Genomic DNA, 19,596 nt, shown 5'->3' on the forward strand with positions numbered 1-19,596 from the left:
AGTCACTCATATTCTTTCTTCCTTTTTTTTTTTATTTTTTGAGATGGAGTCTTGCTGTCACCCAGGCTGGAGTGCAGTGGTGTGATCTCAGTTCACTGCAACCTCCTACTCCCGGGTTCAAGCAATCCTCCTGCCTCAGCCTCCTGAATAGCTGAGATTACCGGCGCATGCCACCACCCCTAGCTCATTTTTGTATGTTTAGTAGAGATGGGGTTTTGCCATGTTGGCCAGGCTGGTCTCAAACTCTTGACCTCAAGTGATCTGTCTGCCTCGACCTCCCAAAGTGCTGGGATTATAGGCGTGAGCCATCACACATGGCCTAAGTCATTAATATTCTTAGTTATAAAATAAGTTCCAGAGGATCCCTGATGTCCATGTCCTACATTCAGACTTTACTACTCATGCTAGTAATCCACTTTTATCATGAGTTCCACAAGCACTCAATTTAAATGAAGAAAGAAGTGACATCAGTGAAAATGGTAAAGACCTCTGAAAATCGTCTCCACCATGAAACACACACAGATACACCACTGGCAAACAATCACCAGCATCAGTTTTTCCTTCTTTTTTTTTGACATGGAGTTTCACTCTTGTTGCCCATGCTGAAATAAAGTGGCATGATCTCGGCTCACTGCAACCTCTGCCTCCCGGGTTCACGCGATTATTCTGCCTCAGCCTGCCAACTAGCTGGGATTACAGGTGCCTGCCGCCACGCCCGGCTAATTTTTTATATTTTTAGTAGAGTTGGAGTTTCATCATGTTGGGCAGGCTGTTCTCAAACTCCTGGCCTCAGGTGATCTGCCTGCCTCGGCCTCTCAAAGTGCTGGGATTACAGGCCTTTTTTTTAAAAAAAGATAGGGTCTTGCTTTGTCACCCAGGCTGGAGTGCACTGGCACAATCTTGGCTCACTGCAACCTTGGCCCCCCCCAGGCCCAAGTGATCCATCTCAGCCTCCCAAATTCCTGTCACCACAGGTGCACACCACCATGTCCAGCTAATATTTTTATTTTTTGTAAAGATGGGGTTTTACCATTTTGATCAGGCTGGTCTCAAATTCCCGGACTCAAGCTATCCACCCACCTTGGCCTTCCAACGTGCTGGGATTACAAACATGAGCCACTGCACCTGGTCAGTTTTTTCAATAAGATAGAGATTAACCAAAGGCTTGCAGAAATTGGAGTGTATTCAAGAAAAACAGCTGAAACTCAGTAAGAATAATGAGTTCTGTGGTGCTTAAAACTGCCCTATTCCAATCTGCCCCTCCTACCACCCCTTCAAGGCCCCATTCCCAGAGAACTGTCATTAGCTGACCTGTTCAGAACACACACTCGCAAGGCTGTCTTTATTTGACCTGACCAAGAGCTCATCCACTGCAAATAGCCTTTTTTCCAGGAGCATTTGTCAAAAACATTAAGGATAACAGTTTAGGCAAACAAAAGACTAACTAAAAACCTTATAAGGAAGAGCTGGAGAAAGAGACGTTCATGGAGAGTTCTGACAACTTGACATATTCCTGGATGGGATTTAGGAGGCAACAGTGCATGTGTGGGCTTTGCACATGCTCAGAAAAGATCTAATAAAGCTCCAAGCTCTCCCCTCTGGCTGACCTTGAGGCTCTGGGCAAGTATTAAGCAGGGGTTAAAGCAGAACTGCCAACTGCCTGGCCGAGTGTTGAAGGTGTGCCCCAACATGCACACAGAGCTCCCCAGCTAAGATCTGGTTCTAGGCACTGAAGGAAACTCTTTTTAATCATCAACTGACCACGAACTAACCAAGCAAGAGACTTCCATGGATGGATACGACCAAGAATACAGACTTTACAGAAAAATCACTAAACCACAAACAGTGACAAGAACAAACCCTCAAGAGAGGGTGGAATCTGATTCCCAGGGCTGCCACACTTTATTATTAAAGTGTCTAGTTTAAAAAAATATTACAAGACATGCAATGAACCAAGAAAGCAGATCTCCACATACGGGGAAAAAGCAGACAACAGAAATTATCCCTAAGGAAGCCCCAAGTTGGGCTTCTAGTCAAAGACTTAAATCAGCTATTTTCAATCTGTGCAAAGAACTAAAGGAAACCACGTCTACTGAACTTAAGTATGAGAATGTCTCACCAAATAAAGAATATCAATAAAGAGAGAAATTAATTTTTAAATAGCATATCAAAAATGAAATTCTGGAGTTGAAATGTACAATAACAAAGGAAAAATTCACTAGAGGGACTCAACAGCAAACCTGAGCAAGCAGAAAAAAGAATAAGCAAACTTGAAGCTATTTTATTTTTAATTTTAACGTCAATTGCCATTATCCAGTCTGAGGATCAGTAAGAAAAAAGAATGAAGGAAAATAGACAAAGCCTCAAATCATAACCAATATATGCCTAGAAGGCAAAGAGAGAGAAATGGGCAGAAATAATACTTAAAGAAAATCTGTAATAGACCCATAACAAGTATAGAGAGGGGACTTGGGAATCAAAAACTATGCCACAGGCAGTCAGATCTGTTTTCAGAAGGCCAGATTCACTCAGAGTTGGAAAGAGTCAAGACTATCAGTGAAAAGGGGGCGAGTTCATCCCTCCTGCACAGTGACCTCACAGAGGGAGAGCTATGTTCTGACTATGGTGGAAAGAATCATATGCCTTGGCAAGCATAAGCTCTAACACAGAAGCTAAAGATGACCAGCCTTTCCCTAGGCTCCTCTTATCCTTTAGCAGTGGTGTGTAATTTTTCCAACCTCTTGACTCAAGACAATGGCATTCTGACAGTCTCAAACCTGAGCCCTGGCCAGTATTACTTCAAACCCATGATGAAAGAATTTCAATTTGAGCCATTCTCACAAATGATTGAGGTGCAGGAAGGCCAGAGGCTGAAGATCACCATCATGGGGTATGGAATCACCTACAGGTCCTATGGCATGGAGTCTTCTTTAAATGGAGAACTCGAACAGGGTATTGCAGTGGAAGTGGTGGGCCACAATGACTGCAGCATTCACAGAGAAGACATCACGACAGATGAAGAGGGCAAGTTCAAATTACAGAGATTGCTGCTGTGATGTGTGCATCAATTTCCATCAGGTGGTTGAGGCTGAGAATAATGACACTGATGATGTACACATTATAGTTTTCTGGCACATCAACTTGACAAGTAGAAATGTGATCACTTCCTCTGAGTACCTTCCTACATTATATGTAAAACTTTACAGAAGCAAAAACCTCACTCAACAATCCAATTCAGATGGTCTCCCTTGGTCAGTCCTCTTCTTCCACTTCCCCCAGATGCAGAAAGACAGTGAGAGAATCATGTTGTTTCCAGTCTCCACACTCCCCAGATCCTAGTATGACCATGGCTTGCCTCAAGTTTCTTTAGCTGCAGTGGACTACCATAAGCATAACACTTTGATTTTTACCCCTATGAAAAAGCTACCCGAACAAGACATTACACAAGGATCCCACATTGCCCTGTCACTAACACTGCTAGTTCTGTTGGCCAATTACAAGCATGACAAGCTCATTCCTTTGCTGTGGCAGATGACAAGTCAAGTGCAGGGAGTCCATGCACTTGGCCAGGCAGCCTCTCACAATAATGGCCTGGAAGATGCAAACAGACAAGACAAGAACAGAAGATTAGGCGGGCAGGAAGAGGAAGAGGGGGCATCTGCAGTATCACTTGGGACAGGCCAGGAGGCCACCACCTGTCCCTAGGATTGAAACCGAAAAGCATGCATAAGCTCCCTTCAGCCAATGCTGTTAGCCCCGTGTCCCATGCCAGCATCAACAGCCTTCCCCTTCACAAGGACCCCTGCGCAATGCAATGAATGGACCTGCCTGTCACCCTGCTGAACACATTTAATAATATAACTTATTATTTTTGTCAAAAGATTATTTATGCTGTGCTAGTAGTGTGGAAATGTAATTCTACATCTTCAGCATTCATTTGCAAGGGTTCTAGTAAACATGGTGTTTGTTTCACTATGAAATGCCTTTTAGATTTCACCATTTCCTTCACTTCCCTTTGCATTTGAGATCCCTGCTGGAAACCACAGCAACCTGTAGCTTCGACTAGGAGGATATGTTAGGAGGTAACAATCAGTAAAATTGCCCATTTGTATTGTTAGAGGTGTGTGAACCAGAGGAACTACATCTTGAATAGAAGCTGGGTAAAATGAGGCTGAAACCCACAGGGCTGCATTCCCAAAGAGTTAGGCATTCTAAGTCACAGAATGAGATAGGAGGTTGGCACAAGATACAGGTCATAAAGACCTTGCTGATAAAACATTGTGCAGTAAGAAAACTGGCTAAAACTTACCAAAACCAGGATGATGACCTCTGGTCGTCCTTACTGCTACACTCCCGCCAGCGCCATGACAGTTTACAAATGCCATGATAACATTAGAAAGTTACTCTATATGCTCTAAAAAGAGGAGGCATGAACAATTCACCCCTGTTTAGCATATCATCAAGAAATAACCATAAAAATTGGCAAACAGCGACCCTCAGGGCTGCTCTGTCTATGGAGTCCTATGATTCTTTTATTCCTTCACTTTCTTAATAAACTTGCTCCCACTTTATGACTCACCCTGAATTCCTTTTTCTGTGAGATCCAAGAACCCTCTCTTGGGCTCTGTATCGGGACCCCTTTCCTGTAACAGTACTGCATGCAGCTCAAGACAAAACAAAAAAATCCCCCCCCCGACAAAACTCTGAACCATGTGGCTTCACTGGTGACTTGTACTAAATGTTTAAAGAACTAGCTAATCCTTCACAAACTTTTCCAAAATATAAAATGAATATTCCAGGTCATGAGGCCAGTATTACACTGTAACTGAAACCAAACACAAGGGTATCAGAAGAAAATAAAACTACAGACCAAATTTAAATTAAGACCTTTTGGTTACTAAATTTGGAACTCAGTGATAAGTATCTTTAAAGACGCTCCCAAATAGCTGTGGAGACTTAGATGCTCAGGTGATGCCTTAAAAAAAAACAAAAACAAAAACAAAAAACAGCCAATGTGTAGTTCACCCAGCTGGGCCCAGCAACATTAAGCAGCTTTTCCTTTAACTCCCCCCTCCCCGACTTCCTCCACCTTTGATGAAGTCTGAAAAGTTATTCCACAGCAAAAGGAAATGCTTCAAACTCTAGTCACATCCTTGAAAAGTTTAACTCTGATGACCCAAACAAAAGGCGCCCACAGCCTTTTAGCATGAGTGACAGCTATACAAGTTATATCCTCAATCTACTTCCCTTTTTAGATATGGAAGACAACCTAGCTTATTCTCCCAAACCCCACTCCTCTCACAGTCAGATATAAAGGCTCCTTTTGGACTTTCCTAGCAGCAAAAACAAACATTACTACCAGCAGCATACACAAAATCATAGTAACCTGACACCACATTAGAGATTCCACATCAGTAGAATTAGACTTTAAGCTTAGGAATCTTGTATTTTCAAGATTCCTTGACTTTTTCAACGTTCTGATGACCGGCTAAGTTTGGCAAACACCAATCCAATAAAATGAGTCAAAGACAGAGACTTCCATTTCTAGTTTCCCTAGAGCCAACTACTTCTCATCTGAGTAAATAAAATCAGCTGATCTCAATTTCCTGGCTATGAAATAGCAGTTGTGATTCAACCCTCTCCATAGCATCAAGTGACATTCTGCATAATAATGTCTCTTAAATGACACTTGGTACTCCCTATCAGATACTACATTTGCAGGATTAGGACAGGGTAGTGTCAACAAATGCCATGGCAATGTAATCAAAGATCTGTCAACATCATAATATTATCAGCATATAAAATTACCCACTCCTCTATCCTTCACCCAAACTTACAGAGCCCACATGAGTGTCAGTGTGCAAAACGCTCCAATACACTAAACTCTTGGTCTGTTTTTATGCCTCTGGCTTCTCAGAATTGAAAATGTCTTTCAGCCCCTCCACTGGCTGCCTCACTTCAGGAATCTTCTGAAGGCTACGGTTCTATCCAGCTGTTGTTACTTAGCAAGCACTTAAAGGGAGATCAATCATAATTAGAAAAACAGATGTAATTATGCTTTAATTAACAAATATTTGAGCGCCTATTACATACAAGGCAACTTCCTAGACAGCAACAGCATAAAAACAGGCAGAAACCTTGTCAATTTCCTCAGCAAACTAGGTGGCAGGTAAGACAAACATTTTAAACATGAGTTTGTGTTACAATTACTTTGAACAACTTTATCTTCATAATCGCATTATTCCTAATTGCCACAGTAGAAAAAAACAGTATGTCTATCAAGTCATGAATAGATAAAATGTAAATAATTCATATGTAATCAACTCATGAACGGATAAATAAAATGTGGTAAGGTGGAAATAATCCATGTGTCATCAACTCATGAGTATAAAATGTGTTATAACCATACAACGGAATATTATTCAGCAATAAAAAGAAATGAAGTGCTGATGCTACAAATTGGATAAACTGAACTAAAAGAAGCCAGTCACAAAGGGCCATACATTGCATAATTCCATTTACTTGAAATGTTCAGAATAGAAAAACCCATGGACAAAGCAGGAGTCTGATGTTGCCCAGAGCTGGGGGAGATAATGGGAAATGAGCTCCTCTTGGGGTGATGAAAATGTTTAAACGTTGACTATGGTGATGACTGCACAATTCTACCAACATACTCAAGACCATTCAGACTGAACTGTATGATATGAGAATTATGTTTCAATTAAGCTGTCATAAAAAAAAAAACCTCATAACATTATCTATTAAAGCTTCACGTATGGCCAGGCGTGGTAGCTCATGCTTGTAATTCCAGCACTTTGGCATGCCAAGGTGGGTGGATCACAAGATCAAGAGATTGAGACCATCCTGGTCATCAGAGTGAAACCCCATCTCTACTAAAAAAAAATACAAAAATTAGCTGGGTGTGGTGGCGTGCACCTGTAGTCCCACCTACTCAGGAGACTGAGGCAGGAGAATTGCTTGAACCCAGGAGGCAGAGGTTGCGGTGAGCTGAGATCGCACCATTGCACTCTAGCCTGGGCAACAAGAGCGAAACTCTGTCTCAAAAAAAAAAAAAGCTTCACATACAGGTACTCTCTGTTGCCATAACTCCTCTCCAAAATGTATACCTAACAGAAATGCACATATATATTTTTTTAACCAAAAGGCCATGAGTGGTGGCTCACGCCTGTAATTCCCAACACTTTGGGATGCTGAGGCATGCAGATCATTTGAGGTCAGGAGTTTGAGACCAACCTGGCCAACATGATGAAACCCTATCTCTACTAAATAAACAAACAAAAAAAAAATGTAGCCAGGCATGGTGGCTCTCACCTGTAATCCCAGGTACTGAGGAGGTTGAGGCAGGAGAATCGCTTCAACCTGGGAGGTGGAGGTTGCAGTGAGCTGAGATCACACCACTGCACTCCAGCCTGGGTGACAGAGCAAGATTCTGTCTCAGAAAAAAGAAGCACTATTTACAACAATCTGAAGAAAAAAAAAACTTCACCAATAATATATGATCACACAATGAAGTAGTACACAACAATGAGAATGAGCAAAGGATGGCTCCATGCAACCACATGAATGCATACCACTAACATTATTTAGGGCAATGGAAGTCGGACACAAAGGAGCACATAAGGTAAGATCCCACTTAAATACAGCTTGAAAGTGAAGAGAAATCAACTATTTTTTTTTTCTTTTTTGTGAGACAGAGTCTCACTCTGTAGCCCAAGCTGGAGTGCAGTGGCGCAATCTTGGCTCACTGTAACCTCCACCTCTGGGGCTCAAGTGATTCTCCTGCCTCAGCCTCCAAGTAGCTGGGATTACAGTCTCATGCCACCACACTCAGCTAATTTTTTGTATTTTAGTAGAGACAGGGTTTCACCATATTACTCAGGGTGGTCTCGAACACCTGAGCTCAGGCAATCCACCTGCCTCAGCCTCCCAAAGTGCTGGAATTACAGTGTGAGCCACCACGTCCACCCCTGTGGTGTTATTAATAGAAATCAGTATAGTGGTTACCACAAAATGGAGGGTAGCTAAGGGTGAAAGGGGATATGAGGAAGGTCTCTGTGGTTATGGTAATGGGTTCTACAATCTGAATGCCAAATACACAGGTGTGCATCCTTTTGAAAATTTGTGCAATTTCATACCCATATTTCTTTCTTTCTTTTTTTTTTTTTTTTTTGAGACAGAGTCTTGCTCTGTCCCCCAGGTTGGAATTCAGTGGTGCAATCTCGGCTCCCTACAACCTCCACCTCTCAGGCCCAAGTAATTCCTGTGCCTCAGCCTACCAAATAGCTGGGATTAGAGGCCTGCACCACCACGCCTAGCTAATTTTTGCATTTTTTTTTTTTTTTAAAGTAGAGATGGAGTTTCATCATGTTGGCCAGGCTGATCTTGAACTCTTGGCCTCAAGTGATCTGACTGCCTTGGGCTCTCTTTTAACGCAGGAAATACAGGCGTGAGCCACTGCGCCGAGCCCTGAATCTTATATTTAATAAAGAATTTACTGAAAGAAACACAAGAGACTTGTCAACAACAAATAAAGAGCAAAAATCCAAATGTGTAGAACAGCATGAGCTCCTGAAAGGTGGAGTCCATGTCTCTCACATTTTTGTTTCCCTCCAGTGCTGTGAATCTAAAGGTGCCCAGAAAGCATTCACTGAATGAATTAAGGAATATATTCCTACCTCTATCTTTGTTTTAGGAGGGCTGAGGTGCTCTGAATAGAAAGAACACCTCCCATGCCACTCACCTGGGCTTTCTCTCTCTTTGCTCTAATCAGTGTGTCTTGGTAATGCTGGGCTACTTCTGCAAGGACTCCCTCAAGTTTAGCTGCAGGAATCTGCAGGGCTTGCAGAGTCTTTTGGGCATCACCTTCATCCAGGGCTTCATTAATTAAACCAATGGCTAAAATCCCTAAATATAAAGAGATAGAAAGTTTTCTTTTTTAAATTAAGGAAGTATATAAACAATCGTAAAACATGCTAACTAATCATAAAACTACCTAAGAGTAACCATGATTGCAACTTACCATTAAGCAGCACTGTTTTGTTTTGTTTTTTTAAATATTAGCTTGTTGCATCAGAACTTGTTTGTATTCATATTGCCATTGAATGCTCAAGTCCTTTTGTTTCATTTTTAATTGCTCTAACTTAAAAGTGATGAGGATTTTGATGAAACTGGCCTTATCATATAGCTTTCAGGTGCAGTGGAATGTATAATCAAAACCATTCTTGAGTCACAAAGAATCTTAAAAAGGTTCAAGAGTTCTTAAAAAAGCCAACCAATTCAACACTTTTATAGAAGAAATATCAAGGCTTAGCAATCTCTTCTCCAAGATTATACAGCAAACAAATGGCAGAAGAAAGATCCAAGCCCAGGGCTCCCTAGTGCAAGGCAAGGCTCTTCCCACTAAGTCAGGTGAATATTTTTCACAGGAAACATAAATTAAAATGAAAAACATTCACTCCCCATTTATCTTAGGCAGTCATGCTGCTTTTGTAAAGACTCTGCTATATAATAAAAAGTCTGGCTGGTCTTTGTCTTTGGGGAAGGTTCTAAGACCCTTGGAATATCCTGAGTGATAGGTATGTCTCTGTTTTTCATGGTGGGCCCTTTGCCCACACCTGAATTTATGCCAACCAATGACTCCTGGTTGGCCTCTTTTTTATTGTTGTTTTTTTGAGATGGGAGTTTTGCTCTTTGTTTCCCAGGCTGGAGTGCAGTGGCACAATCTTAGCTCACTGCAACCTCTGCCTCCTGGGTTCAAGTGATTCTCCTGTCTCAGCTTCTCAAGTAGCTGGGATTACAGGTGCCCACCATGATGCCCAGCTAATTTTTATATTTTTAATAGAGACAGAGTTTCATCATGTTGGCTGGGCTGGTCTTGAACTCCTGACCTCAGGTTATCTACCTGCCTTGGCCTCCCAAAGTGCTGGGATTACAGGCATGCGCCACCACACCTGGCTCTGGTTGGCATCTTGATAGTTTCAGGACAAAGGCTGGCCATGCTGGAAAGATCAACCATTGAGGTTTAGAGTCATGTGATACCAGCCTGGCCTCCCAATGTCCCGGGAGCAGAGGCCAAATGAAAATTGAGTTTAATTACAAAGCCAATACTATCAATCATGCATATGTAATGAAGCCCAAATAAAAACTCTGAACACCCAAATCTCAGGTGAGTTTCCCCGACTGGTGATACACTTCAATGTGCCAGGAGAGTGACACATCCTGAGAACACAGAAGCTTCATTTGGGTACTCTCACAGACATTGCTTGATGATTCTCTTCTTTCAGCTGACCTTGATTTATATATTTCATAATAAAATTGTAATCATAAGTCTAGCACCTTCTTGAGTTCTGTGAGTCATTCTAGCAAATTATTAAACCTGACAGGGTAGAAGGATTCTCCAAATTTGCAGCCAGTTGTTTAGAAGTACAGTGGCCTGGGAACCCTGCAGCTTTCAGCTGGTATCTGAATCAAGAGGAGTTTTGTGGAGGACCACGCCTTCAAGCTGTGCAACTGGACTTAATTCCATGTAGTGTCAGACTACTTGTTATATCACCATTTAAAAAGAACAGATCATGTTCAATTCACCTCCCCCTAAATTTAGTTCTTATTGGACATATACCTAATTATAGCAATTGCCTGGTGTTCTCAAAACAATATCCAACTTTAGCTTTTTGTGTTATATAGATATTTTTCAATCTCTCACCCAACAATCCTTCTAAGAGTAGTATTTTGAACCACTTCATGGAATCACATTAATGGTGACATTATTAGGGGAGGACAGGAAGATAACTCACTCTCATGTTCCTCTTGCACCACCAGGTTCACATGGTCCACGCAAGCTTGGATGTCATTCCATGTAATGAATTCATTATTCTCTGCATGTGCCTGAGCTTTTAGTTTCATCAACTCATCGAGATACCTGCCCCAGACCCCCAAGTAAAAAGACAATCAAGCGCAGCATTTTTAAATATTCAAGAAACAAAGATTGCTAGGGTACCATTTGATATATTCTCAAGGCCAGTGTTGGAACTGTGTAGTTACTTTAAACAAAGTGCAAAAATGCAACAGAAATCACTTATGCTCAATATCCTGTTACATGTACTAAATTCCATGTGAAGACTAACTCTAGAATCAAAGGTGGCAGTTCAAATACTTCCTCTACAGACAAGAAAAAGAGGCGACACGAGCTAACAAATGCAGAAGGAATGAAAGAGGAACAAATTTTCATTCAGCAACTTTTACGGAAGGTATTGATTTAGGAAAGGTTAACAATTGGGTTAAAAATATTAGGTGAATGCTTAATGGAGACCTGGATATTCTGATGGTGCAAAAGAGATAATGTGCTAGTGATGAAGAAAAAATGTAAGAACGCAATGGAGGTGTAAGTGGTCTCCCTAATCCAGGGATCAATCTTAGTATCTCTAATGGTGGGAAAAATGGGTTTTATATGCCTATTGTTAAGAGGCAATATGAAATACATGTTGGCCAGGCGCGGTGGCTCAGGCGGTCAAGAAATCGAGACCATCCTGGTCAACATGGTGAAACCCCGTCTCTACTAAAAATACAAAAAATTAACTGGGCACGGTGGCACGTGCCTGTAATCCCAGCTACTCAGGAGGCTGAGGCAGGAGAATTGCCTGAACCTAGGAGGCGGAGGTTGCGGTGAGCCGAGATCGCGCCATTGCACTCCAGACTGGGTAACAAGAGTGAAACTCCATCTCAAAAAAATATATATACATGTCACCAAAAATGTTGAGCTGAATTGTGACAAGCCTGTAGGTCTAATTTCCAATTTACAGGAATAAGATGAACATGAGAAAGCAACTAGAACTATCCATAAAATAGGATGCCTTTTTTTTTTTTTTTTTGAGACAGAGCTTTGCTCTTGTTCCCCAGGCTGGAGTGCAATGGCGCGATCTTGGCTCACCGCAACCTCCGCCTCCTGGGTTCAGGCAATTCTCCTGCCTCAGCTTCCTGAGAAGCTGGGATTACAGCAACGCGCCACCATGCCCAGCTAATTTTTTGTATTTTTAGTAGAGACGGGGTTTCACCATGTTAACCAGGATGGTCTCAATCTCTTGACCTCGTGATCCACCCGCCTCAGCCTCCCAAAGTGCTGGGATTATAGGTGTGAGCCACGGCTCCCGGTCCAAAATAGGATGTCTTATATGGTAATTTGTCCCATCCCTTTAACAAGTCAGTGTCATGAAGATAGGGACAATTCTAGATTAAAAGATACCCAAGGGACATAACAGCCAGATATAATACATGTTCCTAGGCTAGATCCTGTTTTCCACAGAACAGCTATAAAGGACAGTTTGGGAACAACTGAAGAATGAAAATGAACTAGGTAGGGTTAGATGACATTTAAAAAGTATTATTAACTTTGTCAAAGATAGTGTTATTTTGGCTATGTAACATTTCAGTAAATCTACTTATATATGTAGGAATGGAACATCATATTTTTCAGCATAAGGAAGAAATAAATGAATCAAAGTAGAACCAAACAACAGTATGACCATAATAAAGTCATAATGCCTGGAAAGAAAATAGGAGCACTGACATACAAAAGACAGAGGTAACAGCTCTGTACTAGATTCATTCCCTTCACTCTGGGCACCCACCTCTGACAGTTTTCTCCCTCAATATTGGTAAGGCCAGTAACTGAACTGCTCAACTGCTTCCACACTGTGTTCATGTCTCCTGATTCCAATGCCCTGTTGATTAGGGCCACTGACGACAACATCTCCACTGCAACAGAGAGCTCTGGGTGGGTGAGATTATGCTGTACAGAAAGGAACAGAAGGGAAAATACTGAGGAAAGACATTCTCCAATATCAAGGGAATTATACGTTTAATAAAACCATAAGGAAACCAAGTTTCTGCAAAAAAGTTCTTCCTAACCACACGAAGAAGTGGGTATTACATTCACTTCCATCCAATTTTGCTCACAAACAGGACAGGTTCAGTGAACTCACTTCAGGACTCTGTTGCTGCAGGGTAGCCAGCTCCTTCTGATAGAGATCAGCAGCAAATGGATACACCTGGGGCAGCTGGGCTTCAGGATTCATCAGTTCCAAAACAGTCTTCTCAGCAACACCCTTCTGGATGGCAGCATTAATCGCTGCCACTGCTGCCAATCCTGTGTAGAAAACAGGAGTCAGAAACACAGAGGGCTTAGAGAGTCCTCAGGGGAAGAAGGTGTCAATGTTCACGGGAAAAAAATTACATCCTGTGGCTATCAGCCATAAAGTTTGAAGTGAAACTTTCACCTTTAAAAAAGCAGCCTCTTTTGTATGAAGAAGGGTGAACTGTATAGTATGTGGACCATAACACAATAAAAATTTTTTTTCAAAAAGCAGTCCCCTAAAGGTTCTCATCCCTATTTTCTTCCCATTCAATTCATCCTATATGCTATCACTACTTCCCACATATACCATCTCTTCCCTCTCCTACTGCCTGGCTTCTTAAACTACCAAAGCGTTCTACAATCTTTCCACCCCTTGATCTTAGACAACTCAACCCAAAACATTTACAAAATCTGCATTGTAACCACCTTTCCTTAAAGATGTTTTTCACCACCTGCACCTCTGCTCCCACCTCCTTTTCCCCTCTTTGCCCTGCACTAGAAATGTTCTTCTCTTTCATCTTTCACAATCCAAATCTTAGCAATCCCTTAAGTCTCACCTCCTCTAGATAATTCCCTAAACAACCATCAATAAAGTGAGCCTATATTGACTCCAGTTCTACTTTTAAAACTGGAGTAACTGTGGCAAAACGACAACAACAACAACAACAACAGCAACAACGAAAAAGCCACATAGACCAATGGAACAGAATAGGGAACTCAGAAATAAAGCCATGCATTTACAGTCAACTCATTTTTCAACAAAAGGACCAAGAACACATATTAGGGGAAAGACAGTGCTATGGCTTGGATTCGGTTTGTTGGTCCCCAGCAAATCTCATGTTGCAGTTTGATCCCTGACATCATCCTGAGGGTATGAAAAAAAAATGTAGAAACTTGATCCCCAGTGTGGTGGTGCTGGGAGGCAGGGCCTAGTGGGAGCTGTTTGGGTCATGGGAACAAATGTCTCATCAATGGCTTCATGCCATTCTCACCATAGTGAGCTCTTGCAAGATTGGATTGGTTCTTGGGGAGAATGGATTAGTTCTCAGGAGAAGGGGTTGTTATAAAGCCAGGACCCCCACTGACAACACCACCCCTGCATCAGTCCCTCTTCACATGAGTCCACCTGCCCTTTGATCTTCTCCACCATGTTTTGATGCAGCACAAAAGCCCTCACCAGACGCAGATGCTGGTGCCTTGCTTCTTGTACAGCCTGCAGAGCTGTAAGCTAATAAATTACCCCGCCTCAAGTATTCCTTTATAGCAACATCAACTGGGCTGAGACAGTCTCTTCAATAAATGGTGTTGAGAAAACTGGATAACCATAGGCAGAAGAATAAAGCTAGATCCCCATCTCTCATCATATTAAAAAATAAATCAAAATAAATTGAAGACTTAAATCTAAGACCTGAACTCTGAAACACTGGAAGAAAACATTGGGGCAATGCTTCAGGACACTGGTCTGAGCAAAGCCTTTTAGCTAATACCCTGAAAGCACAAACAATGAAAGCAAAAAAAGATAAACGGGACAAAACAGACAAGCTAAAAAGCTTCTTCACAGCAAAGGAAACAACACAGTGAAAAGACAACATACAAAATGGAAGAAAATATTTGCAAACAATCCATCTGAAAAGAGAACAATAACCAGAATATATAAGAAATTCAAACAATAGCAAAAAACCCCCACAAATAATCCAATTTTAAAATGGGCAAATAAGGTGAATAGACTTATCAAAACAAGATATACAAATGGACAACAGCCATACAAAAAAATGCTCAACATCATTAATCATCGGGGAAATACACATCAAAACCACAGTGAGATACCTTCTCACTGCAATTAACATGGCTTTTATCAAAGACAAACTATAACAAATGCTGGCAAGGCTGTAGAGAAAGGGGAATGCTCATATACTGTTGATGGGAATGTAAATTACTGTCGCCACTATGGGAAACCGTATGGAGAATCCCCCAAAAATTAAAATAAAACTACATATGATCCAGCAATCCCATTGCTAGGTGTATGGCCACAAGAAAGGAAATAAACACTCCCATGTTGATTGCAGCTGCGTTCACAATAGCCAAGATATTAAATAAACCTAAGTGTCTATCAGTGAATAAATGGTAATGAAAATGTAGTATATACACATGATGGAATTTATTCAGCCATAATAAAAGAATAAAATCCGGTCACCTGCAGCAATGTGGATGAAACTGGAGGTCATGGTGTTAAGTGAAATAAGTCGGAGACAGAAAGGCAAATACCTCCTGATCTCACTCATATATGGGAGCTAAAAAAAGTGGATCTCACAGAGGTAGAGTTGACTGGTGGTTCCCAGAAGCTGGGAAGGGTAGTAGGGAGGAGACAGAGAGGTTTGTTAAAGGGTACCAAATTACCATTAGATACAAGGAAAAGGTCTAGTGTTTGATAGTACAGTAGGATGACAATAGTTAACAATAACGTATAGTTCAAAATAGACAGAAGGATTGCAATGTTCCCAACATCAACAGAAGACAAATGTATTAGGTGATAGATATTCCAGTTACCCTGATTTGATCACTACACATTGTATGCACACATCAAAACATCATACATCAGTGCTTCCTGGTTGGTTTAAAAAAAAACGAGGTGTGGAGGGGAGGGGGGAGGGATAACATGGGGAGAAATGCCAGATATAGTATGCACCTAAAGTTAAATAAATTAAAAAACAAAACAAAACCACATACATGTACCCTCAAAATATGTATAACTATTATATATCAATTAAAACCACCACAACAACTAACTGGAGGAACCCTCTTGCCCCAAAAAGTACCTGGCAGTTGGTTATGCCAAGTAGGCTCAGAGTGGGAGATAAGGGTAACAGAAGCTAACCTCCGACCTTTCCGTAACACAAAGCCACAACTTTCCTCCCATACTATGGTCAATGGACTCGTACTTCTCTGATACTCCTGGGCAGCACTGTTTGCAGCATCCACTCCAGACTGCAGCTCCTCCTTCTGCAGGGGGTCAGCCTGACCACTCTGAGAAAAGCAAAGAAAATTATGTAAAGATTACTCATGCCTATGACTCCAGGCCTTAAGGTTCTCATCTCTCAACAGCAGTCACTAGGGACAGAGAACCAGACATAAGTGACAGCTCAGGCTACATGCAGCCAAGGTGGCAGCCCCGGCTAGAGTCAAAACCCTCTGCCAAAGCTAGGGTGAGTGACTTTACAGATACTAGTACATTCTTAAACATGTTACATCAAAAGCCTCAAAGCGTTCTGAGGGAAAAATGTTTGTAGAATCTTAAGCACATTAATGCTACTGGCTTTGACCAACGTACACTGGGTATTTGTAAAATTTATACTTGCCCTTATTTAGACAAAAAAGAAATCCCCTCATGTTTGTTCTAAAAAAAACTCACAAAATCCCACGCAATCTACCCACTGCACAGTAAGTGCTTTTCCAGTGCTGGCCAGAGCAAACTAACAAGGTACGGTTTTGTTTTTTAGAAGTGGAAATTCCTGACATAAGAATGCAAAAAAATTCAGGTTTTCCCCAAGGTCTTTTAGTTGGAGACAGAGAGAGACAGTTGAAGTGAAGGAGTGGTTAGGTTGGGGGTGGGAAGGTATTGTTTGTTTATTTTAAAGGAAGATTCATAGCTCTAAAAGCAAAAGGGAGCAGAAGACAACGTGTTTTACCTGAGGAACTTTTAAAAACTAATTTATATGCAGAGGAAAAAACTGTATTAGGGAAACAAAAAAGGCAGCATATATGTCTTTAAATGATAGCATGGGATTCGAATGGATATATACAAACCCTTGCAGCTGCAATCCAGACTGTGTTTACCTGTCTCTTCTGCTGTTTATCACTCAGGAGCTGCTTCAAGTACCAGTCACTATTCTGCTGCTGCAGTCCTCGAAGACCCAGGGCTGGTGACTGCAGAGCCTTGAACAAGGCCAATGCAACTCCTTGCTCTAAAGCCAGGTCGATATTTGCTAATGCAGAAAATGCTGAGGAAAAAAGGCAAAAGATTTTGAAAGGACTATGTTAACATCACAGCCTAAAATAGTTTTCCTTCCCCAAAACCCATCTCAGTTCCAGATAAGGAAATGTAACTCAGAGAGCCTTTACTCTGTAGTTCTCAGAAACATAAGATCTTGGGATTGGAAAAGAACCTTAGAGTCATCAAGTCCAGGGGTTCCCAATAAGCTGTTAATTGGATTTCACACAGATTCCTGGGCCACACTGCCAGCATACTTAAAAACTTCCAGATGTAGGCAGCCCAACACCAATATGAGTAGCAATATAGGAGCCACCAATCCAGACCAACGTGATGCTTAAATTCCCTCTAAAATGCCACATAGTTGTTCAGATGATGCTTACAGACTACCAAAGAGGAAAAATATGTCCCATGGCCATTTACTACATCTTTGGACAATTTTGTTGCAAATAAATATATACATATACATATATTATATATATATATAATATATGTATATATTTTATATACACATATATTTATTATATATACATTTTTACATATTTAATATTAAATGTGTAAAAAAATCTATGTGTGTGTGTGTATATATATATTAAATATATATATTTTGAGATGGAATCTCACTCTGTGGCCCAGGCTGGAATACAATGGTGCAATATTGGCTCACTGCAACCTCCGCTTCCCAGGTTAAAGCAATTCTCCTGCCTCAGCCTCCTGAGTAGCTGCAATTACAGGCACCTGCCACCACATCTGGCTAATTTTTGTACTTCTAGTAGAGAAAGGGTTTCACCATGTTGGTCAGGCTGGTCTGAAACTCCTGATCTTGTGATCTGCCTGCCTCTGCCTCCGCCTCCCAAAGTGCTGAGATTACAGGCGTGAGCTACCATGCCCAGCCTGTTTCAAAAATATTTTTAAAGCTCCAACCCTAAAGTTCACGCTGAATACATTCAACTGCCCCTCCCTATGAGAGCAAATGCCTTACTAACAGCCTTCTTTCCTTTAACCACTTCTCATATAGCACCATTCTGAATCCTCTCATCACCCTGGTATTTCCTGAACACACTCCACCCACAACAGTCACTGCCCAGATATCAAGGGTAGTCTAACCTGTGCAGAGTGGAAGGGGCCATCTTCCCCCTCTCCACATTCTCTCTTCTGATCATAGAACCTGAAGTCACACAAGCTCTATAATACAATACATGACAATGAAAACCCAGACGTTCCTTCATCTGAAAATGATAATGAAGATGTCTTCCCTCACAGGAATATTTTTAAGATTAAGTAAAATCATATACATAAAAGTATTTTATATATTATTTTTTAAAAAAGGTATTATTAGCCTGAAAGTCAGAATAAAATAATTTCTGATTTCAGAAATGACAGCCACTAGGAAATCATAATTACTTTATTACTTTCAGTTTCCTTATTTTTCGAAGAGAAAATGCCTGTCCCCACCACCACTCACAGATAAACATCTAATTTTATCAAAGTAGCAAAAAGAAATCAAGAAAATACTAAAAATCGAAGTATGTGGGGAATGGAACTTATCAATTGCAAATATTTTCATTAGTAAAAAACAAAATTAATAAGCTATTAGAAAATCAAAACAGCCCAAAGTAAAATAAAATCTCAAGCTAGAAAATGGGAAGTAGGGATAATAAGAAAACTAGAACTATTTAAAAAAAAAAAGGAAGAAAAGGTTAAAACATTGCTAAGGATGTGAGGTCTCACTGCAGGCTCCGAAGACACTGTTTATTTATTCCTACTATTTATACCTGCCATTCAATTAACTGAGCACCATACTAAGGTGATGGTTTCTCAACCCATGTCTGGAGGTCTATGTGGCTGTTAGTCAACGAATCATCCACTTCTTCAATTGATATTTACCAAGGATCTGCTATAATGCTGCAAATAAAATAGTGAAAAGCCAAATACCCCTGTCCTCATGGAGCTTTCATAGTAGCTCAGGACAGAAAATAAAATCAATGTAGATAACAAACTAGACTTTTTCTAAATATATAGCATAGAATCTTACAGTATCTATCTACAAAAGCATCCAGTAAATTTTGCTTTTTCTAGAAGTGTACATGTACTATTACATGAGTATCTATAAACATTTATATTGCAAAGATGAAAAAGTGTGGAACATAAGTACTTCCTCTTACCACTTTAGTTCTATAACTCTAATTTTCCTTATTCTACTTAACAAAATATAAAATAAAAACTGTTTTCATTTTTAACTGTTTGGCCTGCAGCTTTCTCCCTGGGGCAGCATCAGTGGCCTCATTGCTGTTTTGAATGCCCTAGGCAAAAAACTTACCTAGAGTTACATTAATTCCTGAAACCGAAAGTTCCCATATCCTCCTAGCATCTAACTTTCCTTTGTCTCAGACTCTCTACAATTAGGAAGAGACTGCCGCTTATAGGGAATTCTGCCTTATCTTCACCCTCTTATCTA

At 40.9% G+C, this 19,596-nt stretch overlaps 1 protein-coding gene and 1 pseudogene across 2 annotated transcripts in view; one reads left to right on the top strand and one right to left on the bottom strand.

Annotated features, from left to right (window-relative positions):
* The window catches only part of IQGAP1 (IQ motif containing GTPase activating protein 1), a 118,178-nt gene that overhangs the window by 40,600 nt on the left and 57,982 nt on the right, over nt 1-19,596 (bottom strand). For both annotated transcript variants that reach the window (XM_008998400.5, XM_008998398.5), the window contains exons 10-15: nt 16,985-17,148; nt 16,090-16,174; nt 12,999-13,162; nt 12,645-12,805; nt 10,815-10,939; nt 8,762-8,925 (exon numbers count right to left, since the gene is read on the bottom strand). In XM_008998400.5, coding sequence (XP_008996648.3) covers nt 8,762-8,925; nt 10,815-10,939; nt 12,645-12,805; nt 12,999-13,162; nt 16,090-16,174; nt 16,985-17,148 — 863 coding nt within the window. The remainder of the gene's footprint in view (nt 1-8,761; nt 8,926-10,814; nt 10,940-12,644; nt 12,806-12,998; nt 13,163-16,089; nt 16,175-16,984; nt 17,149-19,596) is intronic.
* LOC144576766 (BOS complex subunit NOMO3 pseudogene) lies at nt 1,948-3,482 on the top strand (annotated as a pseudogene).

Source organism: Callithrix jacchus, chromosome 6, assembly GCF_049354715.1.
Source record: "Callithrix jacchus isolate 240 chromosome 6, calJac240_pri, whole genome shotgun sequence".
NCBI classification, from domain to species: domain Eukaryota; kingdom Metazoa; phylum Chordata; class Mammalia; order Primates; family Cebidae; genus Callithrix; species Callithrix jacchus.